Consider the following 20,194-nt stretch of genomic DNA (forward strand, 5'->3'; position numbering starts at 1 on the left):
TTACAAATGAGAAAAACATGGCGACGGAAAAAAAAAAAAACAACTCCGCCCAATGACGATGTGAGAAAGGCGGAGAGGGAAAAAATCTCGGGAACGCCTCCGAATCTGCTCCGGATTTGACGGACAGATCACTCTTCCAATGGCTAGCCTCCATTTATGGAGCTAGCCAATGGAAGAGTGAGGCGGTAACCAAGCAACAATATTCTGACAAAAGATTTCGCCTGCGCGAAAAGCTGTGCAGTGCGCAGCCTTTCGGCAGGTCGAAACCTAAAAAGGAGCCTGGTTTATAAATGCCAAGAAGGTCGAAAGAGTCCCTAGCATCAAGTATCTAGGAGTTTGGATTAATGGACATGGCCTTCCAATCCTGCATATCGAGGCTCTGGCAACATTAGCAAAGGGCATTACTTGAGCTTTCTAGCATAATCTTCAAAAACGCTCTGGCCCAAACCTGACAGCAATCCATAAGGTTTTAGAAAGCAAACTGAGCCCTACACTGTCATATGGAGCATTTGTCTACTTTAATCGTATTACGAGCTGGCTTGACTGGGCCCAATGCCAGTGCCACAGGCGTTAGTTCAAGTTACGGGCATGCTCTGTACAAGCAAAGATTCCTTTGGAGTTTAATCAGGTTTGTTAAGACTGTGTATTATATGCCATCTTTTTATCTATGTGCTTCAAGTTTGCAATAGCTGAGCAGGGAGTACTAAAATATTTTTGTGGGACATTACACAGGATCCAAAATCAGATACCTACAAGCTTATCCAGGTAGGCACTGACAGACTTGTTAACAGAGACCTTTTGACGATTGCTTTGCCCCTGAGTAGTCTTTCAAAGTTATTGATGAAGCAAACGAGACTTTTATCAGCCCAAGAGGACTTACATTTCATTAATACCAAGAAGCATGGTGACTTGTAAATGATTTTATATCAACCAGTGACTCTTCCTCCGTACTTATCACTCCCTATAAACTTCACAGTAAAATCTCAACTAATGCGCTTGCGACTCGACCTAATACCACTCAAAGCGTATAGGTATGGTCGCATGACTGGCACCCCGGATGTTGCATGTAGGGGCTGTAGTTTTAATCAGGAGTCACTTTTTCATGTCTTATGTCTGTGCCCTTTTCTACTATTTCTGAGACGATATTATCTTTTATCAATTTTCATGTAGTTGAGCATCAGGGTCTATAATATTGCGGTAATTGAATGCCTGAAATGTGATTCGTGCCCGTTGATGGCAAGATTCATTGAGTTCATGACAACTGGCTCGTCAATGCTTTAAAATGTCAGACTCGAAAACACAGCTTACAAACCCTGGTTTGCTTCATTAGGCAATGGCCAAGCCAACTCTCTTCCATGATAGTCTGAGCGTCCCTACGGTTAATTAGGACTGACACTTCTCGCTCTTTTACTCTGGTATATGTAGGACGAGGGCCTTCTCCTTTTGCAGGGTCTGATTTGCACTTGCACGCTTGCTTGCACTTGTTTTAGTCTGCCTGTGACCGCTTGCAGCTGCCAGTATGAATGAGGGTTGTGCTGTTGATATTTTTCATACTTTTAATCATGCGATAATGTTAATCTTTTCTTGTTTGTGATATTTTTTATAAATGCTATGATAGTCTTTTTTTGTTTCTGTGCTTATTTACTGTAATGTTTGCTATGATTTTAATTATTCGTGCAATCAGAATAAACTTTAAACTTTTAAACATTATGGTTTAAATCTTATTTTATTTAAGAAAAATGCGCAATATTTTAATCATCATGTATCCCACACCAACGCCATACATATGAGAATACTTGAACGATCTGCAGTTTCAAGGCAGAGCTAAAGCTTGTGGAAGCATAGGAAAGAAAGGAGGGATGACTAGCCACGGAGGCGAGCCTCCAGGGCAGCAATTAGCCTGGGTTAGTAATGCTGCTGGCCTAGCGTAACTATTTATTATAGTGGAAGCTCAGCTGCCTTGTGTATGCAGTGGGCAACTGCTTATAGAGCCTGCAAGAGAACTGCACTGACCAAGTCACTCAGTCACCTATCCTCCAACGCTCCTATGCCCTAGGACTGGCAGGCAATGACCATATCTACTGAACTAGAAGAATTGTCATCAGGTTTGTACCTCCTTTTGGTCTCATTCATCAAACTCTCAATTCTTTAATGCAGACACATCTACTTTCCAAAGATACTTTACCATTTACACCTACTGACTGCGCATCTCCACAAACTGAATCAGTCTGTATTGGAAACCTCTGAACCGCCTGGAAAAATCAACCTCGGACTAGGGGAAACAAATGCAAATACAGTGCTTGTCAAAAGCCAAATAACAACAAGTACTAGCAGATCCCCCGCCAGGCCTAGCACAACACCGTCTTAGGTCAGGAGAAGGCCAGACTCCAGAAACTAAAGCAAGGCCTAGAAATCCAGTACATCGCCCACTGAGATGGCAGCGGGAGATGCACGCCAAGCTGGGTTGCTATAGATCTGCGCACAGGCGCGACAACCCAGAAGCCGGCCACAGAGGCACGAAAACCGAGGCACAAGCAGGGAACAGCAGAAACAGCTGCCCCACTCACCTGCTTCTCCTGCTGTTGCGGTTCCGGCAGGATGCGGGGCCCTCCTCAGCGCATGGAGGTCCCGTGGCGGACGGCTCCTTTCTCCTGGGCGGCGGGGATCTCGTCCTCGCAACGGAGCCCCGCCTGCACCATCCGCCGCCTCTCTTCTTCCGGGTGAGTGCACCGGGGCGCAGAGTAGGCTCCTGCCTGCCCCGGTGCCCAATGCAGCCGCGATTCTTCCGGGGGAGGCGGGGTAGTCTCCCGCCCTCCTACTTCCGGTTCCGGGTGTCCCGGAGGCCCGCCCCCGGCCTGCCTTACTTTGTGGTCGGGCGCCGGGCGGCGGCAGGGACGATTTCATGGGCAATGAATTTTTGGCTTTTGGCTGACGTAGCCTGACGTAGCCAAAAGCCAAAAATTCTTGGGAATGCCCCCGAATCTGGTCCGGCCATGACGGACGCCTCTCTGTTCCAATGGCTAGCCTTCATTTATGGAGCTAGCCAATGGAACAGAGGGCGGATTCCCGAGCAACATACTGTACTCATTAGATTTCTCCTGCGCAAAAGCTGCTTGCGCAGCTTTTTTGCAATCGAAACCTAAAAAGGAATAAGAGCAGGCTATCCATGTCTTTGGAGATGAGGATGAGGAGTTTGCAGAGAGTACAATTGTGGACAAAGACGAGGGGCTATGAATATAATTTGATTATGTGGCACATGATTTCATAGTTCAGGCTGGAAAAAGGAGCAAATTGGTGTAGAGAAAACGCGTTCTCTTTAATCTTCCAAACCATTGATCCATCTTATTGCAAATCACAAATAGGAGGGCACACCTCTTTCACACCCTCTCCTATTTGCAAATCTCAGTGAGTGATTAAGCCCATTTCGTAAGCCGGAAAGTCTTTATCCAATCGTAAAAAATGTAATCGCAAAATTGTTTTAATACATAGCAAAACCCTGTGATTTTTCAAATCGGATAGTGTGCGAACACAAAATGGGCTTGTATAGCTAACCCAGACTGCTATGGCAAAACTGAGAACTTTTGTGAGTCAAAAGTGAGGTAGGCTGCTGAGGCCACCGTTGTAATAGTCAAGCTGGCTCAGGATTAGAAATGAGAAACTGGACTCATTATACTGTCAGCATCTTCCAGGTGTGCCCTGATGCCCAGAGCAGGGGATTTGGCAGCACGGAAACAACTCCCTCATTTACGCACACCAACATTCTTATAGTTTAGGAAGCATGAGCAATTGCTTCTCTCTGGCTTTCTGCTTGTCTGTTAGAGAAATATGTGCGAGCTTTTTATATACTTGGGCCCCCATTAGGATGGCGGGCGGGCTTTGCCCGCCAGTCACCCTTGCGGAAAACGGGACTGCCCGCCTCAAGGGTGGGGGTCCAGACGTTCGCATTAAGATGCGCCCGCCACAGTGGCGGGCGCATCCCCCATTTTTAACATTATGGCGCCACAATGTCAAAAATGTATGCGTGAATTTGCATAAACAAAGCGGCAGGCACCGCGCGGTGCCTGCCGCTTTGTTAATGCAAATGCTGGGGGGTACCACACTCCCCGTGTGCACCTCCCACCCCTCATTCACTCTGGGGGCCCGCAGGGGGCTCCCAGAGTGAAGACCGCATGCCTCTCTCTCAGCCCATTGTAATATGGCTGGTGGTGTCTATGAGACACCGCCACCATATTAATACTCTTGCGCCCCGGCCGCAAGGCGACCGGGAGGAAAAGCGGCGGACGGTCTTTCCGTCCGCCGCGGTCCCCCCACGCCATACTAATATGGCGGGGGGAATTCGAATGCGGATGTCGGGCGGATTGCCCCCGCCAGGCTGGCGGTGGCTACCGCCAGCCTGGCGGGGGCAATCCGCCCGACATCCTAATGGGCCCCTTAGATTGAAAACATTTGTAACTGCTGCCGATAACGTCACTCATGTTACAGAGCAGTGTCCTTCACAATGTTTCCCATTAGGGAAGCGTTTCAATGTAGAGGAGAACATATATTTATCCAGATAATCTCTTAAAATCAGACCCTATAGTCATTCACGATTTCTACTTGAGTTTTGAGACCTATTGTGACAACATTCACCGGATAGCCCTTTTCACTCCGCCTCCCCGCACAGACACCCCACACATGTGTTCTGTTTTTTGGCCGTTTGGCAAACATGCATATTCATATGAATTCCATTTAACTGTGGTTTTGTATGTCTTTGCAAACATACTGTCACATACGAAGGTGCAGGAAGTAACCATATAGATCCGCATTTGTGAAGTCTGCTGATAAACTTGGGCTCCTTACTATCAAATGAGATATTTAACAATATATTAACTTAAATTAAAAAAAAACACACACACATGTTAGCAAAGTGAATATGTCCCTTATCAAGAGTTTGGAAGGGCGTTTAGGCTTTCAGTGGGTATCAATATGCTTTCAGGATCAGTTGAAAATAAGCAGATCTTCTATAAGCAGACGAGCGAGTTAAGAGATTATACTCTTAACACCCGTCTAAAAATAACACTTGCTCTGCCCTAGAGAGGACAGGATCCCCACAAGAGGAAATCATGGAGAGCAGCAGGTGCAAGGCAGGTAAGGTGCCATGCTGCCCTACAATGAGGACCTGGGCCAGTGGCCTACTCCGCCCTCCCTGGCCTTGAAAGGCAAGGATGAAGGGGTGTAAAATAAAGCAGAATGAGGAAAAGGATTTCTGTTGCAGAGCAAAATACAATAAATAAAAATAAAAACACACAAATGATTACACGTTTAGATTTCCCAGAAGCATTTTCATTTAAAGACAGGTGCTTAAAGTAGTCGCTTAAAATGAACAAACTTTGTCAATGAGAATTAACAATGACAATGAAAATACAGAGGCCCCTCTGCAGCATGTGCTCGTGCTATTGCATTAAAGGAACAAGCATTTGCAAACCAATAGGTCTCGCATTTTCGAAACTTTGAACTATTGGTATTGTAAATGACAATGTCTTTTATTATTTCTGTTTTTTTAAACACATAAATAAATGGCATTGCCATTTACAATGCCAATAGCTCAAAATCTCGCAATGGCGAGACCTATTGCATTGCAAATGCTTGCTTTTCTTTTCTGTGGCCTTGCAGCACGTTAAGGAAAGCTGAAACAGAGAGCGCGATGTCCCTGAAGCGGGCGCCGCGCTCATCATTAAAGTAAAAAAAAAAACAAAAGCTGACGCAGAAAGTGCAATGTCCCTTAAGTTGGCGCTGCGCTCAGCTTTAAAGTAAAAAAAACTAAAACAGAAAGCGAGGTGTCCCTGCAGTGGGCGCCGTGATTAGCTTGAAAGGTTAAAAACCAGGAAGCGGCTGCCATTGTCCCGTCGGTGCTGGTTGGGGGAGTAGGGCAGCCTCTATTAAAGTTAAAGCACTGATAGTGCGCTGCATATACAAAAAGCAGCCGCCATTGTCCCACGAATGATGTGTGGGCGCGCTGTAAATACAAGAAGCAGCCGCCATTGTCCCACATTATTCATTAAAGAAAATAGTGCTCACTGACTTATAAAGCAGACCGTGTAACAACACAAGTGTAAAATCCAGTCGTAATGGGAGGTTACAAATGCAGACAAGGCGATACGAAGGTGGGACTACTATGCCTATTCACAGATGAAAAGCAACGATTTTGCAAGGACAGTAACAGGAGCCAATTGAAAAGAGGGCGGGAAATGGGCAGAGCTTGTATGCCATACCTCAATACAGCATACCTCGCAGAGCACCGCATGTGCTGCCACGGCTCGACCTAAAAAGAGAGCCTGTGTCATCTGCGTGTGGTGCAACATGACTTCCTTAAAGCCACAAAGTCCAGGAATGTTGGCTTTAGAACCAACACAGGGCTTCCCTTCACAACTAAATAAACTGCAACACAGGACTGGATTCGCAGAGAGTGGAAAATGTGTGACAGGCACTAAGCTGTAAAGTTCCAGGAACTTCTTTCCTGCAGGATCTTTAAAGTCTAGAGTTTGCGTTCAATACTTCTTTTCTCACAGTTTGTCAAATGGGGCAGGCATCGGTGGAAAATGATTTGGGCGCAACATGCCTAGATACTGTTGGCACTTATTCTTGTTGAATCTTCTGTCCTCATGTAGCATGCTCTCTGAATTTCTTCTCACTCTAGAGCATTTCCTGGAAATAACTAATTTCCCTTCTAATGTGCAGTTAGATAATGCAGCAGCTCCAATCTGTCTCTGTCGGCCCTCGATCATGTTAAAGGAAAGGCACTTTTCAACATCTGGTGGTCACTTTACCAAAAGCTGAGTTATTAAGAGTAATCAATAGTTTGGTGATTTTTGTGTTTGCAGAAGATTATTCTTTACAATGCCTAACTAACACATTTGGGGTCTGGCAACCTGCATGATAAAACATTGCAACATACTCTAAATGTATATATCTGTATTGACCTTTCCTCAGTGGCCATTGTCACAGTATCTTCCATGATTGACCCTTCTGTTGCTCTCATTGAAGTCAGCCTCATTAGAAGTATCTCAAGAGTGATCTCTGGCATTAAAAAAAAAGAAGCCACCAGCGGACCCGCAATAGATTTTCTGGTGATCACCTCCCCAAAAAGGATCCGGTGTGTTGCCTTGGCTTTCGACATGAGGCAGCTCAGCAGGGGAGCAGAGGACAGTCCTCGCAGTGCTACAGGTGCATAGAATTCCACTTATTAGGAGGATGGGTTGGTGGCGGTCACCTTGCCCAAAGGTCAAATGAAAGGCCATAAAGGCATAGGTGGTCAACAAGCATTGTAAATTTCAAGGGATCGGAAACACCCTTTAGCAAGTATGTAGTTATTTTTTTAAGCACTGTGAATGTGTCCAAAGATATAACCAAGATGATGTACCAGTTGTAGCTCCCTCTAGATCCTTAAACTAGGGGAGTAGTGCACTCGCTTTAGGTAGAACAAAGGACCATGGGAGGTAGAATGTATTCCAGGCACTCGTAAATATGTCATAAATAGAGCTTGCTTGATTCCCCCCAACATATAGTTCAGGGGCACACAAAAGAGGTGTTGCAGTTTCCATTTTTCGTTTTATTTTCTCCACCATGTGCAGCTAGGAATGATACTGTAGTTGAGATTCTTTACAGTTAGATGGTTACCAAGGTCCTCATGGGGTTCCGCGGTATGAATATATTGCAACCCTCGGCTTCCGACACAGTCTCACATACCATTCTTCTAGACCGTCTGGCATCATCTGGCATATCTGGGAATGTCCTAGAGTGGTTCAAGAACTTTCTGCAAGATTGGTGCCACATGATCACGCTAGGACAATATAATTCAGAAGAAAAGGTACTTATATCAGAGGTCCCTCAGGGATCGAGCCGGAGTTCAACCCTTTTTAATGTATATATGTCCCCCCTGATCAAGCTAATATCGTCCTTTAAGATCAATACCATCTCATATGTGGACGATACACAGCTTATGCTGGTCTTGGATAACGACCCTACTGAGGCTGAAGAAAACCTCAAACTGTCTCTCAGCAACCTTCAAATGGATGAATAACAACCATCTGAGGTATAACTAGGAAAAAATAGAGATCCTGCCATTTTGCAAACAAAACCCCTTCATGCCTAAATTTTGGTGGCCAGAAAACGCCCCTCCCCCTCCCCCCATACCCCTAATACAATAAACGCAGCCAGAAATTTAGGAATACAAATTTGACAGCACCCTATTCTTCAAACAACAATCCTTGGCAGTTGCGGGCACATGTTTCCATATTATAAAAAGTCTAAAAAAATTCTTTGACTTGCTCCCCTACTCAGCAAGGCAAACAGTTGCTGTGGCACTCATTCCATCCAGACTGGATTACTGTAATAGCCTTCATGCAGGAACCAACAAATCAGTCATGCAGAAGCTTCAGATGGTCCAGCATGCGGCTGCTCGGTTGGTATTGAAGTGGCCTAGGAATTCATCTGCTTCTGCTGCATTAGACATCTTGCGCTGGTTACCAGTTCACAAATGTGCTCTGTCTAAGGTCCTTATTATTACCTTTAGGGCCTTTCACTCACGTGGCCCACAAAATCTTCAAACTGGTTTTAAGCACTACATTCCATCCTGCAGCTTAAGATCATCCAACGCCAATCTGTTGACTATTCCAACTTTTAGATTAGTGTCAAAGGGCGGAAAGTCACTGGCAGTAATGGGCTCAAAGGCATGGAATCAACTTCCACCTTAGCTCCGCCAGATTGCTTCTGAGTCGGTTTTCAGGAAGGCCCTTAAAACTTGGATCTATAGTGCACCAGATATCCTGTGTAAAACTCGGATCTGAATAACCTACCTCCTTCTGTTATGAGCAGTAAACCATTTTTTTTCCTTTCATCTTTGGTTTCTGTATTAGCGCCAAGATGCTCCCCGGAGTGATAGTAGTGCTATACAAGTATGCTTTTACATTTACATTTACCTCAGCCACTTCAATACTGAGAACACGGATATGAGAGTGGTGTGCAGGCCTTGCTTGCCTCACAGCACCAGCAACGATGTGATGCTCACCCCTCGCATCGCTGCTGCTTCACACAAACCTTGTGGCAGTTGCGGATGTGAGGAGGGTCTAACCCATACCACTGACTCCAGGAAAATCCTTTGTTGTCCGCCTCACCTTAATAAATGTCCAGTATTTGTGAAGCGCAAACAATTACCCAAGGGCGTCAAGATGCTGGGGGCCGTCGGAAAGATTAAGCAAGCTATTGCCCAGAGTCACATGGTGCTGGGCTGATCTGCCACTGGCACCGGGGATCGAACCATGAGCCCCCTGGTTCCGGAGTCAGCCGCCCTGGCCGCTGCACCACAACTCTTCCTGGCATATAATGGCATATATGTACTAGGGGGGTAACAGTTCCTCAGAACTAAGAAAGTTAGCAAATTGTGGTGCATGAGACTCACGACAGGTTGGATCTAAGTAGGTGTTGGGGGGAATTTCTCCTTTTGAATTTAGTGTCCTCACACACCCTTGCGAGTGTCATGCTTTATCATCGGCTGTTTCTCCTCGTGGGGGTGGCACTGCAGTCCCTCACGGTCCCGTGAGAGGGTTCTTTGGCGGAGGTTTTTTAAGGAAAAGCTGCAGTTGTGCATGCGGGTGTGTGGGCCTCTTAAAGAAGGTGAGTGGGTGTTTTAAAATTATCGAATGGTACCCAGAATCCATGTTTATTCAAGGGTCCATATGGTATATTAAAAGGGTATGGATCCTGGAGCTCAACTTTCGAACAAATACAGAGGGCAGATGTGTGACTAACCGCTGCTCTCAGTATGTGTGCTGTAGTGAAAAAGTCCTACTTAAAACAAGGTCAACATGTTTCGCACTCTCAACTGGTCCCTGAAGGATCCCGTGGCACTTCGTCATGACCGGAGTGTGAAGTGAAAAACAAACTACATGAAACAGGTTCCAGGAAAGAAAGAGCATGTAAACCTGTAATACCTTTTTTTAAGGAATATAGCGTCCTTGCGCTGAGAGGGACTCTTACTGTCGGTAACTATCTCCAACCCCTTTATTCAGGAGATCAGGCTCCATCGGCACATTCACAGTTGCAGGCTGAGTAAATATGCTCGCCTATCAAAGGTCCGTTAACCTACCCCGCCGTTGTGGAGTGCCGGGACCGTATGGCATATACCAAGTGCAGAGGGCTGGGGAGAATCGTTCTGTTCTTGCCTGTGAGAACCTTCATGGACAACCAGAAACCATCTAATATGCCATCCCTGTTCTCTGCCATGTGGGCGAGTCCTTTCAGACCCAGCTAGGGTATCTGGAGTCAGTAAAAAATGGTTCACAAGTGCCTTCCCATAGGCCAATGGTGCACATGTTAGCTGTGCAAGCAGCAGAGCATGCTAGGCTTTCTCCTGCTCGCTAGTCTTGCAGAAACCCTTCCACAGCAGCACCGGTGGCTGCTTGCTCAGGGGTTATCTAGCAGCACCTTTGACTATGGTGCCCTCAGTCACTGGTTCCTCAGCTGAACGATCAGACGATGGAGTGAGCAGGAGCCTTAAAAGGAGCTCCTATCTTTCAATACGGCCTCCCCGCCTCCCAGTCATAGGCTTTTTTTCAATTCTGTGATGTATTTCCCCCACTAATTCTGGTGAACAATGCTCCCATGCATTTTCCACCATCATATGAGAAGAAATTACTTATGCCAACAGAGACCTTTCTACTTTCAAGTCTCATCTCAAGCACCTTGGTTCTAATGAGATTTTACACCAGTCTGTCAATTTTCCCAGTGTGTTTGCACCTATGTGTGTGTGTGAGCCTTCCCAAAACTACCCTTGCAGCTTGTTGCACAGTTTGCAGCACATGAGATCCATTTCTGAGAGCCACCATACTGCTTAGCTTTCTGAATTGGAAGTTGTTGTTTGTTCAAATAGCATTCGTCAAGATAGTTTTTCTCCCATCCATGTTTGAACGTTTTAACAGTGGGGGCTGCTGTGAAAGGAAAGTGGGGGGAGGAGGGGTGGCAGCGCAGGGGCAGCACAGGGGGCAGCACGGGGAAGAAAAGAAGAAAAATAAAACTAGCTCTTCACCTGGCAGTCGCCGTTTCGGTGCTCTTCTGTTCCTCTGCTTCTCTCGACTCCCTGCACTCCATGCCCAGGCTCCCAGAGTCCTACACCAATCTAGATGCTGCTCTAATGCTCGTAAAATCCAGCATTAGAGAAGCGCCGGGATTGGTCTGAGTGGGCTGGTTTGATGCTCAGTCAGGCTCTGAGAGCCTGTGTCTGTTCTCCACCCAGCTGTGCAGCATAGCTCGGGTGGAGAGATCTAAGTGCGCATGTCGGTTTGGCCGTCCTAAGACAGCCAGCCAAACTGACATGCACATTTGCAGCAGTGCCCGCCAGTTCTCTTTCTTGCTGCTGTGGTCGATTTGAATTGCCCGGCCCCGCTCTAGACCCGGCTCAGCGTGGAAAATAAAATTATAATAAGCTGTTTTATTATTTTATTTTCAATGTTTTCACTGCTGAGAGAGCAGTAGGCCGACGCCCCTCCACCTTAAGGGAAAAGCTGCCGCTGAGGTTTAACTATGTTTTGGTAGCAAAAGCACCCAAAAAAGATATGTTCTTATTATATGTGGATATGTATCAAAAATAAGCAGAGGGCATAATCAGCAATAGTTTGCATGTGGCTTTTTTCCACTGAATATTATTATTCTTTACATTAATTTACATCTTTCTGACAAGTATGATGTCCTCTGTTGCTCTAAGTACAGCCAAGCATGAGTGTGAGGCTGATAGGCATCTGATGCATTATACAAGAAGGGGAAGCATCCCCTGCCTGAACGTCTCTCCTTATCTAGCATCTCTCCCACCAGCCACCATCATTTCTTACAACTTCCCTTTGGCCATCTCTTTTTAGTCTGTTACCACCTGAATACAACAAGCAAGCTTTTAGACTGAAGAGTATAAAGATAGATGTAGAATTGCGGAGACCAGCACATTGGTTGTACTACATTGTCTATTCTTTCCATCCCACTATTCTCCACCATTCTCTATTTTCCTACTTCACTAATTGCTTCACCCCAACGCCTTGTCCTCGACCCTTCAATTGGTCAGCCACCCTCTATGTACTCGTCCTTCCTTCCTCAGCTCTAAAACATTTTTATAAACTAGTTTAATGGTCTGCTGAACTATCCTGATCAAAATGGTATACCCAATTTCCCAGGTATGGCAAATGTGAGATTAAGCAGACCCATTCCTCTCTTGACCTGCCCATTCTACCTCCTCACATGCTCACTTCCACATCTTCGTTATAGTCGACTGCTCTCCCAGTTCAGCCACATATCTCTCTTTTCTGTATCCTCTTGTTTGTGTGCCATTGCCCCGAATTTCTCCACCGTCTCACTGCTCATCTCACCACTACAAAGGGAGGGTGTGAAACTGGACATAGTATTATAACCCGTTTGGTGCTAAGAAAGGGCATGGGTCTGGCAGTCTTTCTCCAACATCAAATCCCATTTTTACTTGTGTAAAGGTGAGATATAAACTCCTTAGACTAATTACAATGGTACACTGTGTTTATCACATTGTGTGTTATTGCTAGTGGCATTGTAATTGTGTTTTCTAATTTGCCAGTGCAGTGTTTTTTTGGGGGGGTTTACCTTAAGCACTGCAATCGCACTTCTTCAAGGACAGTACAAAGACTAAATAAACTCTGACAAAGTCTCTCATGTAATGCATCATCTCCCACTGTTGTGGGGAAGCAAGCACAATTTGTGAATATACTTTGTTTAGTTGATGTTGTCTATTGAAAATAAATGTTATCCGTGCTTTCCAGGGTTCGTATGGTGTTGTGAAGTTAGCCTACAATCAAAGTGATGACAAGTACTATGTAAGTATAACTTTTTTCGGAGTATTTAACGTTGCATTATTGTCCCATTATTGTTGTAAAAAGTGGCCACTTTTGGATGCAAACTGCCAAATCACCCAAAATAATTTTACCGACATGAGTACATTGACAGCTCGTGACAGAATAGCATATTTGAACAAAAAACAATATACATTTTTGGAACTCAAGGTGGAGGTGTTGTCATAACAACCGTGGATACATTACAAATGGATGACCTTATCCCAATCTTTTAAAGTATTTGGCATAATACAAGATTTAGGTATAAGACTAAGTGTTAAAATAAGTACCAGCAAAGAAAGCTAGATATTCGAAAATAAGTATTTACTACCACAATGCATTTACTCCGGATTCATAATTTATACATGGTTAAAAGGTGCCTGGTTTATAAAAGACTATAGAAGTGTGCATTGTATGCATAAGTGTGTGCGGCATTATGTTCTTTGGAGATATGTAATTTACACACAAACTTAAGGTGCAAATGGGCATACCCAAGCAGCTGCCTGGCAAAGTAAATAATGATCTACACCCAGAAAGGAGTAACACCTACCGCAAGTTTGAAATGTCACAAAACAGAGGGACAAGATCTCCTGCTGTTTTTCCTGTTATTGAAATACTCATGGTTGTAATACCTAGTTTTCCTGTTGTTCCAAACCCTGCTACCATATTTTTTTTATAATCCAGCCACTACCAAATGGTTCATGGTGTGCTGCCTTCTTCTCGGCCCCGATGCATCATATTGTCAGTACCTCATCGCCTTTTCATTTTCAGTGGGCCAGCGGATGTGGTCCTCTTTGTCCCAACGCTTTACTCAATCAGGTTCCATCTTCACGAAAGCACTCAAGAAAGATCTGGACACCCTTTTCTTCCCAGGAGCTACTTTAGTTAAGAAGATAATATGACTAGATCATGACTTGCTGGTCACTTTTGGCTGCTTAGACCAATTTCATGATGACTTCCTGTATCTCGTACTCAAATTAGCAAAGAAAGGGCAAAAAGCTACTCAAGAGAAATGACAATTTTGCCTTACACCCTTTCCACTATCTAGGTCATGACCTCCCAGCGCTGGAGAGACACTTGCCATCAGACTGCATTTAAGTCATTTGTAAGTTGCTTAGGCCAGTTACTGCCTCTCAGGTAGTCACATTACAAGGGATGGCGGGTTACTGCAGAGAGTGGATATTGGGATAGGTGACTTTGTTAAAGGTCTCCAAGCTTTATTTTTGTAAAGAAATGCACCCCTCAACCTTTACATTGGTTCAAGGAGGCTGTGCAAGCTGTTGTGATTCTGAAGCAAGCGTTAACCTCCTCCCTTTCTTGGTCTACCTGAATATAACAAACCTGTCACCCTGAACTTTCCTGAAAATTGGGGGTTTGCTTCAGAGCTACTGGTGCAGGATCACATATATTAAAAATAAAATATAGAATTCGACTCCACTGCACTTGAAGCAGTTGTGGCAGACCTTCTACCACGACTGCAAGCTGTGGCATCGGCTGTCCACCTTCTGGAGGCTTCTGAGAATATAGCTCTTGGCTCTACCTTTACTCTTGGTGGGCTCCATACTGTAGCTGCCCTGTGGCTAACCTCAGCACCTATCCAAGACTATCATGGTACAAATGTATTTTGCTGTCTAGCTCTTATATCACCCTAGTCCCACTTCCTTGGAGGGGGAACCACATGACTGCCTCACTAAGCCCGCCCACTTGACAAAGCCCCATATTTAACTCACAGATATGCCAATACCCAATTGTGACTGTGTAGATTATGTTGATGGTTAATTCCTTAAAAATTACTGTAGCTTACTCCTGGCCAGATAAACAATCGATACTCTGTATGAAGTAGCCGAAAGTAGAGATTTACCTCATGTACGCTCAGATTGCTGAATTGATTGCACATATCCCTGTATTCTTGCTGCTCAGACCATTACCAATCTCATACATTCAGTGTACTCGTTTTGAAGTATTTGGGGTTCCTCTGGTTCCACAGAGGTTTTCTGACTGTGGTGAGAACCCCAATTAAGAATGATACATGTATGCAACTAATGATCATTCATTGCAAGACATGCATGATGTCATATGGTATTTGGGTGGTATGGTTGGGTGTCACTGTGCAAGGTATGCTGTTATTTTCGCATTTGGGTGTACTCATTTCAACATCCTGTATGTACTTCACGGCCTGTGTGGTCAAACATCTTTCTTGAAACCTTACAAAGTCTGTTTAAAAAAAAATAATAATGATATATATTTTACGGCATTACAGGATGCGTTCTTGTTACCTTCAAAATGTATTATTAAATGTGCTGTACATCAATCCTCTTAAGACTAGGTATGTTGGGTAAACACATTTGCTGATAAAGCTGTTCCAAGTTCTGAGGTGAATATGTGCATCACTCAAACTGTTGAATCTCTTATGCCTACTGAAAAGAGTTGGCTAAATTGTAGGAATGTGCCTTTGAGGCAGAGAAGTAGGCTTGCATGAAATAAACTGTAAAAGAGATCCCGACGCAGTAAAGAGGGACAGCACTGGGAGGGCGTTTGCCCCCAAATATTTTCTCCCTAATCTCACGTCATTGTATAGTGGTATTGCCCACGTCAGCATAGATGGTATGATTTAAACTGCAATTACGCACTGGTTTGCTCTTTTTTCCCTTCTGTTGTCCAGTGGTATTGGTACTCCTCTGCCGCTTTCTAAGCCCACAACATTGGGACGGGAACCATAACAACCCCTGCTGCCAACCCGCTCCACAGGACCTCTTTGTCCACATTTAAATATACTTCATTCAAATGCCTAAATGTTGTACCTAAATGTATGTTATTATTTTGGTTTGTTCGTTTTCCAGTTGGATCGGAGCTTTTCAATGTGTGCCTGCTAATGCCAATACATTTGTCAAAAGGGTGATCGGGGATGTCATACATGGGTTTGGGGTACCCCTTCCGATTTGTAAGGGTACCCACTTATAACCTCTGTAGTTCAGGAACTATGCAGAGCTTTAGGGTTTACACAACATTTCCACAGTTCGTATCACACCCAGCCGTGAGGAAGGTGGAGCGTTTCAACTCCACACTCAAAATCAGAAGGCTAAGATTTGTGCAGAAGCAGGACTCAATGACCCAATGCACTGCCCAAGGCTCTCTGGTCAGTCTGAGCCATTCCTAATCAAAAGACTTACCTAAGCCATTATCAAACAGTGAAGGGGCAGCCTGTGTTGCTTCCGTCTAGCCCTCCAGTGTTTCCAGTTTTGATCAATTTGCAGTTGAACGATGATGACACTTTAGTATTGCAAGCAACTTGTTCGCTATCTCTACAGCTTCCATTGTCAAGACTGAGCTGCCGTAACCCGTATGCCTGTCCAAAGCCTGCCATGACCTACAGCCAGGGGACTGGGTCCATTTGTGAGTACACTAGCAAAATTCAGCTCTCTAGCACCATGGGTGTGAGCGTTTCAAGTCTTGCTCACCACAAACAGTGCAGCTATGTGCAGCAGAGCTTCTGTAGCACTTCAAATAGACCATGGAACCAAGAAATTCTAATCTTTTTGCTGCGTCAGTACCCGTGAGCAAATGTGCCCCACCTACACCTTGTTAGCTCAACTGTGATAACAATTTTGTCTTCAGCTCAAGGATAACCTCCTGTTGCCAGATCCCGCCGGCCTTACTCCCAACATGATGCGACTCCTCCTAGTTGAATCACAGATGGGTATCGCTGTTTTTCTTTGCTGCAAGTCTTGTTGTCTGGCTCACTGCATGCATGGCTCTTCTTAGTAGTGCCGGCTTGTCGGTATCCAGATAGTAACAGTACCCTGCCTGCCCCCCACTCTCGAGAGAGAGACAACCTTTGTAAAGTTAAGACACCTTTTTGAATTTTCTAGAACGGTCCTGACAACATCTAACTTGCTGGATCTGTGTCCACTTGCCTGTTCCCTGTGATGAAGGAGAACAATGTCTTGGCTTGAACAAAGCAGAGGCATTGCCCCAATTCATGTGAACGTGTATCCCTCTTTGTGACCCTGTCAGCTGGGAGTTTCTGTTTCCCTAACCAGTATTCCATGCTCTCTATTGTTCTCTTGCTGACATTCCCCGTTGAATAACCTGTGAAACTCGAAATGGAATGTTTGGAAGGTTTGGGGATGAAGATATGAGAGATCGTTTTGGCAATCTTTGTCATCCGGATATTGCTGTATCTCATTGTTAAAGTCTGTATGTGTTGCCTTCATCTGATTGTGGATCACTTGAGTATGTTAGTGATGAGGTGTCCCAGGAAGGTAATTGCTTGATTATAATTGATATTCCTTAAGGGTTGCACAATAAAATCCTGCACAAGGGAGGGGCTGTGTGTTTTTTGAATTTACCGTAGCATTACTCTATGTGCTGCAGCTGCTGTTCAGCATGTAAAGCCTCGACTCCATGCTTGTAGTGAGACACTTCTGATTAGCCTGCTCAGCGGTTAGAGTTTACATTTCTGTATTTGTTTGATGGTCGTCAACATACCTTAGCATGACCTCAAAATGATGCACCTGTGTATCTCCTTTGTTTCGTCTTATCACATGATTGCCATTTGTAGCTCTATATATAAAAAAACTATAAATATATTTATTGCCTCTGCTTGTGCAGTTTATGATCCTTGGGGATCCCCTCGTCACCCGTTTCTGCAAAAGAAAAATATATCCATAAGTCACAGGTATTCTGTGATTTATGGATAGAGTTTTATTTTGTTAATGAACATTTCCAGGTTTTGAATTGTCATGTGGAAGGTTTGTTTTGTTTAAGACAGCCATAAGGGATTATATGATCTTCGAATTATTTAGCATAATGTAGTTTCCTGGTGTGTCAGCCTTCTGACATTTCTCAACATGTCTCTGATCACAAATGTCATAACTCGTATTCGACTTTTAAAGTTTGATAGTTGCTAAGCAAGCCTATAGTAATTACTATGAACACCTCGCTTCTGTCTAGTGCTTCAGAAATCTACAATGGATTTACCACTGCTTTTCAGTGTTTGTTAGAGTGACACACTCTAGCACTGGAAGGACCACTCCCTGACTGGATAAATAGCACTACTTTACAGATCAGATTACCGTCTGTAATAATCAAATGGACAACTGTAGTCTAAAATAATACAAAGAGATGGGAGAGTTATATATTGGAATGCACTGCAATGCGCTAGAGAGGAAACATTGAGACACAATTTGAAGGCTGCATCAACGAATTAGAGCCCAATGCTGGGGGCGACACCTGTTGTTAAAGGCCCTCTACCTGAGTTACATGCCTTTAGCAACAGATACAACCCGAGGCAGTAGGGATGTAAGGCAATTAGAGCTTTTTGCACACTGAGGATATATTATTCTACATTCATCAGGGAGAAATAGAAAGGCAAGCATTGGAATGTTGGAAATCCTATACCGGCCATTATTGGCCCTCGGCCACTCCATTGTCTTCCCTGCAGCTCCCAACATTTCATTGTTCTAATAAAGTGTCATAGCCTGCCCTTGTGGGCAATGGCAGTTATGGTCCAGAGCCACAGGTGAAGGCCCACAATAAAGGGAGGATAATAAGCAGCTTTTAAGGCCCCCAGTTAATGGCAATAAGGCTATTAGCACCTAAGCGGTGATTTCAACTCATCTTCTTTTTTAAGTTCAGCAACATTTTATTTGATATTGAAAAGAGAAAAGCAAGGTGTCAATACAAAGTACATTGGAAATATACAACGTTGATAACTGCGATAATAAAAACAAGCATAATGTTGTAAATAGCATCAAAAAGAAAGTCCGGGTAATGGAATGAAAAAAGGAAAAGGCATATAAAACATTAATCATAAAAGCATGAAAATACTTGAGAAAAATATGAAGATGATACAATTAAGAAAAGAAAAAATGGAATGTAGTGAGCATTTAAGGAGGTTTGAGGACTTCTTGTTGCGAAGGCAGTGGACGAAACAAACGATGAGCACAAGTATCCAAGTAAAGCGTGACAGAGAGCCATAAGTTCATACGCTTTGCAGCCATGTGAGCCGGAAAAACAAAAGCAGTGTCAAGTCTGTGGTTATGGCAAACATTGAACCACCACGCCTTAAAGGAGATATTGGAAGAGTCCTTCAAATTTACCGTTATCTGCTGAAATGCAGCGGCCAGTAGCAAATCAATAATCTGAGGCTTTAGTTCAACATTATCCCAGCAAGGGGAAAGGCTGCCTAAGAAAATGTTTATATGAGAAAAGGGGACACGTGTAAAAAATCAAATTAATTTGAGCCCAAACTTGTAACCAAAAGTCACGAACAGAGGTACATAAGAACAACATGTGAAACAAAGTTGCTTGTGGAGATGAGCAAGACCAGCATGTGTGAGAGGTGTTTGGAAAGCGTTTATGGAGGTCAAAAGGTGTATAGAGAAGTCTGTTATAAATAAAGAACAAGGACTGTGTCAGTGTTGCCGCCCTCGAGGATTTACGGATCTTGATCCAAACCTTGTCCCATAGTGAGATTGGCCAGGACGTGGAGAGTTCATGTTCCCAACATTCCTCCACTTTGGATTTAGGCCTAGGAAAGTCAGTAGTATGAAGGTATTTGTAAATGGAGGAAGCCTTTGGGGTCTTACGTAAAAAAGAGTGAAGTGAAGAAATGGGAGTGGGAGAAGTAGGAGATGGACATTGCTGAGAGAGCCGATTATAAGTTGTCAGTGCAGCCTCCCTAAGTAAATGATAGTTACGAGTGAAGGAGGTAGGCAAGTCATAAAGGGAATGGAGAGTGGTGAAAGATAAGAAAGAGGATTGAGAAAAGAGTTGAGAGATCCATATCAACCCCCTGTGATGCCATACTTTCCAAAAGAAGGGTTTGTTGCGAATAAGTAGGGCGGTGTTATGCCAGATGGTGGAGGAAAGGAAATCATCAATGGTCGTGGGAGGGGAATGGGAAGAAGATAGGAGCAGTTAAGTGGTGAATTTATGAATGGGAGTGGAAATGGAAGAGGGTTTACGGGAGAAGGAAAGATATTCAGCGAAGGAAAAAGGAGAAGGCGTTAAAATCTAGCCCATAAAGGACAAAGGGTGCTAGGATCTTGCAACCAGAAGGAGGCTTGTCGTAATAAAAACGCTTTATGGTAAGCAGGAAAGTCTGGGAAATTAACTCCACCCTCCGTCTTAGGACGAATCAGTCGAGCGAGAGACATTCTAGGCCTCTTCTTATTCCAAAGAAAGGACATCAGAACGGAGTTAATTTTTCTTAAAAATTTGGAAGGAATAGAAACTGGAATGTTAGAAATATTATAGAGGACTATGGGAGACAACATCATTTTAATAGTGTCAAGGTGGCCCCACCAGGACAGATA

The 20,194-nt window shown here is 44.2% G+C and overlaps 1 protein-coding gene across 1 annotated transcript in view; it reads left to right on the top strand.

The window, feature by feature from the left end:
- Nucleotides 1-20,194, top strand: part of CAMKK1 (calcium/calmodulin dependent protein kinase kinase 1) — a 1,268,063-nt gene that overhangs the window by 545,753 nt on the left and 702,116 nt on the right. Inside the window, exon 5 of the mRNA XM_086954811.1 lies at nucleotides 12,807-12,860. Within this exon, the coding sequence (XP_086810937.1) occupies nucleotides 12,807-12,860 (54 nt within the window). The remainder of the gene's footprint in view (nucleotides 1-12,806; nucleotides 12,861-20,194) is intronic.

The sequence above is a fragment of the Lissotriton vulgaris genome, chromosome 2_1 (assembly GCF_964263255.1).
Source record: "Lissotriton vulgaris chromosome 2_1, aLisVul1.2, whole genome shotgun sequence".
NCBI classification, from domain to species: domain Eukaryota; kingdom Metazoa; phylum Chordata; class Amphibia; order Caudata; family Salamandridae; genus Lissotriton; species Lissotriton vulgaris.